General features: G+C 35.6%; 1 protein-coding gene across 2 annotated transcripts; it reads right to left on the reverse strand.

Annotated features, from left to right (window-relative positions):
* Nucleotides 2,230–7,503, reverse strand: LOC18778618 (nudix hydrolase 26, chloroplastic). Of its 2 annotated transcripts, none has more exons than XM_020563081.1 (6): nt 7,080–7,503; nt 6,920–6,972; nt 5,761–5,853; nt 3,141–3,235; nt 2,678–2,792; nt 2,230–2,579 (listed from the first exon to the last, which is right to left on the reverse strand). In XM_020563081.1, the coding sequence occupies exons 1-6, from the start codon at nt 7,357–7,359 to the stop codon at nt 2,514–2,516; spliced, it is 702 nt and encodes a 233-aa protein (XP_020418670.1). In that variant the 5' UTR covers nt 7,360–7,503; the 3' UTR covers nt 2,230–2,513. The 2 variants fall into 2 exon arrangements, with proteins under 2 accessions (XP_020418670.1, XP_007213581.1); XM_007213519.2 differs by having other exon boundaries at nt 6,920–6,970; nt 7,075–7,500.

Below are 8,057 nucleotides of genomic sequence, written 5' to 3' on the forward strand. Positions count from 1 at the left end.
ACTTTGTTTATTAAATAACGAAATATAATACAAGTCATTACGAATTACTACTACTAAAATAAAATACATGAATTACAATAACTTTAAAAGAAAACATGAAAAATACAAATACATAAAAGGTAGGCTAACAAATTTAATGGTTTCCATCATTTAACCAATCCGTGTTGCTAGGCCCATCATCCCGGAAAATTTTTCTTCTCATAACATCCCTTCGTTCTAGTTTCCAAAATTGTTTTGTTTCAGGGGACATATGACTTGTATCCATGGCCATGGTTTCCCGATCCGTGTTGTTTATATCTTTTTTGCGCAAATACTCCCTTTCTCGTGCGTACTCAGCTTGAAGGGTCAACTCGTTATCTTGGCGTTTTTGCTCCATTTCAATTCTTAGGTCATTTTGCCTTGCAATTTCCTCCAAAAACTTTGAATTATAATTGCTTGAATTACCCACTTTCTTTGCCTTCGCGGCCTTTCGGCCAATGGGCCTCAGCTCCTTTTCCATGGGTGAGTCTTGACTCATAGGAGAATCAAGAGGTGAATCCGGTGCCATTGAATCACGGAGTGGAGTCTCGTTTAATACAACGTCGGGACCCGTTGGAATAATTATGAACCGTTTGTAATATTTGACCACCTCCCAACATTCATGATGGGTGAAACTTTTTTTGCCACCCCCGGTTGCACCGAACCACATTTGTGCTTGTATAATCTATTTAACAAAAAAATGGAAATGCAATAAATATTTAAAATATATTGGATATGCAAGTAACAAAAAATATAATAATGAAAATGCAATTAACCTTACAAATAAATTAGAAGTGCAAGAAAATTAAGAAACAAGTGGAAATGCAAGAAATATTAACAACATATTGAAAATGCAAGACATATGAACAAAATATTTAAATTGCAATAAATATTAACAAAATATTGATAATGCAAGAAATATGAACAAAATATTTAAAATGCAAGAAATATTAATAAAATATTGAAAATGCAAGCAATATTAACAAATTATATATATTAGGAGATTAAACTTAATAAAATAAAAATTATAAAATACTTACCTCGTTAGTACGATTTTGCCCGCTTCTATAGTTGTCCATCGCTTTTGCTAAGGCATTTCTCCATTTTCCCAACTCTTTATTCAGGATTTTCCACCTACTGGATAACGCCATCTCCGTACGAGTAGACCCCGGAATTTTTTCACAAAATTCGGCATGAATTTTTTTCCACATATGAAAAAATTTCATCTCATTGCCGGACACGGGACAATGACAAATTTAGAGCCAAGCCTCACACAATGAAACATCTTCCATGGTGCTCCAAGCCCCTCCGGTTTCGATAGAAGAAGCCATAAAAATATGAAATCAAAATACTAGATGAAAAAGAGGAAAATGTTGAGTATAAAGAGTGAATAATGGTAGAAGTAGAAGAAAATGTATGAGTATTGGTGTTGAAAGTGAAGGGTATTGATAGGTATTTATAGAAAAAAAAATCAGAATTTTTTAGAATTTTTAAAAAAAATTTACGATTTTTTTTCATATTTTTATTGCCCAAAAAAGCCTCAGCCGTTGGATTAATTTGGAAAAGCAGATCAGAAGGCTGGGGAGGAGACACGTGGCAGCGTACCGTTGGAGCTGGCATCGCGCTGACGTCAGCGTGCAATGCACGCGCCAACGGTAAAAAAAATTTGAACTGTGCTCGCTGACGTCAGCGTGACGCGAGGCTGACGTTAGCAACACGCGAGTTGGACCTGGGGCTGGTCTCGCCTTCGGGCTGGCCCGAGTTGGTGGGTCCCACACCACCCCCGGGCCTGGGTTGAACGCTGGAGCAACTTTTTTTTTTTTTCCTGCCCTCGCCTCGGGCTGGGCTCCCTCGGTGGAGCAACTCTAATAAATGATTCCACTCTTAATAACATCGCGGCCTTTTGTATAATAACCCCACACATACTAAACAGGTATTTAAGTTAGGAATAATATCGATGTTGCTAGTGGTGGGCCAAGGATCCGTCCCTCTGAAATCTTAACATCTCATACTACATTAGAGTAGTTAGAATATCAGTTTGGAGTCACTTGGATTGCATCTGTTTGAGAAAGGTTCCTTTCAGGGCTGTGCCCTGTTAGTTCGTTTGTTTGTTATAGGCTTCAACTTCCTTTCAATCGGAAACATTTAATTAGAAAGAAAAAAAAAAAAAAAATTCACACACACAACTTTCATCATGCAAGATGAGAATTTGTAAGAATGGGGAAGTGCATGTGTGCACTTTCAATTCTTGCACTCTTCTGGGTGGGAACAAATAACAGTTATATTATATACATGGTCAGATATCTCATTTTCAAGATTTAGTGAATTTATTATATATAAAAAGTACTTATTGACATGGTCAGATAGATCACGGATGCCTAGCAAAAACTCAGCTTTTTGCTTTTTTCATTATGGTCAGATAGATCACAGATGCCTAGCAAAAACTTGCGAAAAACATTACTCAAATCATTCAATCAGGGTCCCTCAACCCTAGGTTATTGAAGATAGGGTGCGAAAACTGCAAGAACTTCCTTGTAGACAGGCTTCTTGAAATCCACAGCCTGTACCAAAAAATAATAATAATAAATACATGTTCAAATTATAAAAATAATATATAACATTAGCTATTCAAACGATATGTATTCTAAGTTTAACCCACAAGATCAATAATTTGTTCTGCTGACATCCATGACCACTCGCCAAACTCAGGTTTTTCACTCCCATCACCTAAAAGATTGATTTCTTCATCCTTCCCGGTGAACTTAAGAAGAAGCCTGTGAAATTGCACATACATGTAACTGTGTAAATAAGAACATGTGAATATGAGCATGTCATCTCTAAACTTCAACAAGTTATTCTCTTACCTAAAAAAGAAGAAAGCAAAAGCAGAAGCAAAACTTTAGAATATGGTTTTCGCACTAATCTTGAGCACCAATTCATGCACAAATGAATGACTGCTACATTGATTGCATGCTTAAACGATTAAACTTGTATTGATAGTTAAATGAAAATGATGGGATGCCTTGTGGTTATAAACTGGCATATAATATTTGTCCCCGGACGAAGGATTAAACAGGTTGCAGCCTACGCAACAAGCAAGGCATTGTGATCCTGACACTAACCACTTCTGTGCTTGGCCTTTCCAGTCTGATCCCCATTGTTGCTGAAGTTTTGCCCGAACTTCTGGTGGGAAATCATATGTTAACCAATAAGGTACCTGAACAGGACAAAAGCCAAAAATAATCATAACTGAACGTTTTCCCACAAGCGGATATGTACCAGAAAAGGTACGGATAATAGACAGCTAAAGGACATTATAACACACCAGATAATATGCAATAACTTATTACCTATTAATCAATGTAACAAAAAGAAAAACATAACAAACATAAGCTGCATATAAGTGTCTAAAGTAAAGAGAAACAGATAAAAGTAATCACACATGTTAATGACTCATGTTGAACACCCAAAAAAAAAAAAAAAACTATCCATCATTTTCCAAAATAACTTGAAGGTTCACCAGATCTTCAGGTGGTAATCCCATTTCCTGCATTTCCAATTTCTTTCTATCTTAATGCAAACATAAACAAATGGAGTGTGTTAGTTAGGAGAGAGAATGTTTTCATAAAGAATAGGATTGGTATTAAAAATGCCAAATAAGCGTCTTGTTTAACTGCATAAGTAGTTGGAAAGGAATACTAGAATAGAATCATGAAATCTGCAACCTTGACTATCTCTTAGAATGCTATTAATAGTATAAACCAGAATTACTACAATACCTCCAAGAAAAGGTGGATTAAATAACCAGAAAATAAGGAACCAGATGCACCCCCGTAGAAATCACACTCATTCAAAGTATCATCCTTAGGTGTGTCCTTATTGCAGGAGGGGAGAATAAGAAAGGATTCATAGTCTCGAAGTCCTCCTCATTCTTTTCCTACCTCTATGACAAAGACTTCCTCTCTGATCTTCCTAATAGGGAATAGAATACGTTCGAGATTGTGATGGAGATAAGGAGTTCAGTGATATTGCTAGAATCGAAGGAGGGAAAGGTGTAACAAGGATGTTTAGGGCACTTGATCGGACTAAGATGTATTTAGCTGTAGACCTTTTTTTTAAAATAGAAACTTTATAAAATCAAAAGAGATAAACGAGGAAACAAGCAAGTGGATAAGGAATCCACAAGAGCAAAACAAAAGAAAACAGCAACCTCAAGAACAAAACAAACAGAGGAAAGAAGGACAAAAACGAACAAGAAGGCCACCCAGGAAAAAAGAAAAGAGCAACACATCACTTCACAACCGCTAACAAATCTAGCATAATAGAAGAGACAGCCAAATTCTTAAAAACAGGAGTAACCAAAGCCCATAACGCCGCCCAAAACTTCACTCTATCCCACATCTCAGCCACCCCCACACCCTTGTAGTCCTAAAAAATTCTTCTGTTACGCCCCAACCATAAGTTCCAGAACACCGTATTTAGCTGTAGACCTGACTAGGATGTTTTGGACTGTTGACAATGACAGAAGGTTGGGTGAGATGGATAACTACTGTAGTATACTCATTACTTACCCACACCAGAAGCATTCATAGTAGAGTATCGGCTCAACCCAAGCCCAGATAATACTTTATTTTATGCCAATAATGTAAAGAAAAGAAAAAAGCAATCCATAATATCTATCAGAACCAAAAATTTAGTGTATCAAAATCTGAGAAAACGAATTAAAGATAAATATGAAAGCGACGTACTTAGCACAAATAAGATTTTATTCCCAAGATCTTAAGATTATATATGGATTTGAACTTCACATAAGATCCTAATTCAATTAAAAAATGTAAAAAAAAAACTAAAACAATTCAAACAATTCATGATCAGTGAAAGGCAACTACATCATTAGCTCCAATTGCTTAATATATAATGTGTTAATTGTTAATGTAACTAACATGAACTTATAGTGCTTTCACTATAAAACTGCAAATTTGTGATGAATAATGGAATAGAGTGTGAACCATAAAATTCTGGAATAGTAGGAACAAGAGAAGGGAGATTCAATGAATTCTGTGACTCTATCTAACAATCTCCAGTTTAATGATTTGAATTGTTGAAGAGATAATATACATATACTATCAAGTTTAGTAATTCTACCAAGGCTAAATTTAGAGTGCAAAATTGTGTAAGAATTGGAGAAAGAAAATGTGGAAAGCATTCTACAAGAAATACCTAGGCCTAGTATAACTAATCAGTTTCATGTGTGGGCTTTCGACAGAAAATTGAAGAACTACCAGAGCAGAAGTTTGCAGGGTCATTGGTCAAACATCTCTTTCTTTCAGAGTTTTAACTTCAACAATTTTTTTTTTCTTCCACATCTGCTAACTATAGTTGGATTTCCACTTACCGCTCATATTTGCATTTATGAAAAATAAATGTTGTTGCTTTATCCAAACACCAACATGGTAAGAAGCATATCTAAGCTCATCCTTGTAGACCACTTAGTTCAGGTTTTCTAATGCTTTCCCCTTTAACTGCTAAGTTTAATGTTTCCTTCACCAGACTTTATTGGTGTCTGATAACCAAATGAAAACAACCAACAAAATTCCAACAAAGACATACAACTCGATTAGCATATCTTTTTGCATTCTCATACTTACTTAACAAAATTCAGACATAAAAATGTTTGGTGTAATGTTGCAAAAACATGAAAACAGGAATGGAAATACAAGTGTAGCAGCAGAAAAGTCCAACCTCTGCAAGAATTTCTGCTGAATTTACTCCAGTCTCTTCTCTTAGTTCCCTCATGGCTGCAGTTCTTGGATCTTCAGCCTCATCAATACCACCCTTTCCAACACAAATTTTATTAAATACTATTTGAATGAAAAGAAAACAACGAAATCTCACACAAGAGGAAATCAAGTAATGACTGCAGCTAGTAGCTACACTCTTGGCATGTTCCTATTAAAAACTCTATACTTTTCCTCCCTCTACATATTCAATAACTGATTCAACCAAACTTCATTTAGTCATGCCGTAAACGAAAAACAGCAATCCATGATTAGAGCAGAAGGTAGGCACATTATCATTAACAGGATCCTAACTAGTACCACATAAGCAATTATGGACGATATTCAATTCTGAGAAAAAAGTTTTGTAATGGTTGTACATTGGATTCTTTCATGCCTTACACTGTTTCATTCAACAATATATTTACCATTTGGAAATCCAATACGTTTTCAGAACTCGCCAATGTTCATTTAATCTTGTAAGTGGAAGCCAAACCCCACATATTAATATCAGGAGTACTGCCCTTTTAGATACTTCATGTTCAATGAAATGAGATGGCAGATCTAAGCTGCAAGTCAAAACAGTATGGCTAAACAGTTGTCAATTTTGGTACTTCTGGACCTTCTTCCAAATTGAAGATCCTTCCTTTCCTACTTGTATATAAAATGTTATATAGCAGGTAAGTTGCCTGACCATATTCAAAGGGGTGGTCATTATTTGTTACCGAAAAGTTCTTCCTTTGTACCAGATATTGAGACATAGGAAATGCACAATTCAGCGCTTATTAAAAATTTTGTAATCTAATTCAATGTTTCAAGTGCTTGCTTGGATGCTCCAAAGAAACTTAAAACTCGTGTATGTGCAGTGTGTGTGTGTGTGTAGGCGCAGGTTTGATGGAAACTCGAAAAAAATTATAGTTGTTATTTTAATAGAGAATTGTTATTTTTAATGTTGAAAAGACTGTAATGTTATTCAATTATATTAAAAAACAAACTCCAAATAGCATATTTGACTCAATCCAGGCAACTTAGGATTGTATTAGTATTATTTTTTCCAATACAATGCAATCCAATCCTACCTAAAAATCCAATCCCCAAGTCACCAAACATCCTTATGAATTTACCTGGGGCATTTGCCAAGCATTGGGTATATCTAACCTTGAAGCAGCAAAAATCTGCGTAGAAAAACACGTATACAAACAAATTCAGTTTATGGAGATACATACACCTATACACACGAGTTGGCACAGACACATATAAAAGGAGATGAAAACCTGACCTTCTTAGAATCGTTGATGAGACAAATGCCGACATTCCTGCGGTAACCTTGGGGAGGAGCTTCCATTGATGACGACGATGGCGATGGCGATGAAGTATGGGAGGAGGTACAGAGGAGTCTAGTATGATTGATGGGTTTTTGGGGGAGGAGTAGCAGGTGCGAAAATTTGGTGAGTTTTGGAGGGCAAGTTTGGAAGGATTGAAACAGAACAGGAGGCCTGATGAGAATCGATAAAGGAGGAAGATGCAGTGGGGAATTAAGCAAAGCGAATCGGCATATATCCATTCAATTCAATGATAACGTCCAAATAGGGGTGTTGGGGGGGGTGGGGACATCTTCCAACTCCCTGCTTATGCATATCGCTATGGCTCCTGACTGGGCCTGTTGGTTTTAAGAAGGGAGCTGATTTCCCACACCCCTTTCCTTACATCCCTTTTGTTTTTAATACTTTTTAATCAATCTTGTTCTGTTTTTTTTTTTTCTATTCTATCCTTACTTCACTTTTATATTATTTATTTTTCTTTATACTTAATTTTCCAACTTACACTCAATTTTCAGTATTAAAGGGAAGAAAAAAAAATCGTACTCGATTAAAGGAAAAAAAAAAACTGAAAATAGAGTGCAAGTTGGAAAATTAAGTATAAAGAAAAAGAACTAATATAAAATTGAAGTACAATTAATGTAGGGTAAGGGTAGAAGAGGAAAGAGAAAGAACAAAATTGATTAAAAAGTATTAAAAAGCAAAATAGAGTGTAAATGGAGAAAATAAAAGTGGGGAAATCATATCCCTTTAAGAAACCTTCACCAAAGTAATGCTATATCTTCAACAAACAACTATATAAAATATAGGGTAAATTAATTTTTTTTGTCCTCATGCATTTTCTATTTTTTTGTGTTTTCTTGCTTGTCTTTATTCAACTCTTTAGGCCCTATTTGGTTCACGAAAAGGATTTGATGGGAGATTTCCCATGTCATTTCTCAAG

The sequence above is a fragment of the Prunus persica genome, chromosome G4 (genome assembly GCF_000346465.2).
Source record: "Prunus persica cultivar Lovell chromosome G4, Prunus_persica_NCBIv2, whole genome shotgun sequence".
Lineage (NCBI taxonomy): Eukaryota > Viridiplantae > Streptophyta > Magnoliopsida > Rosales > Rosaceae > Prunus > Prunus persica.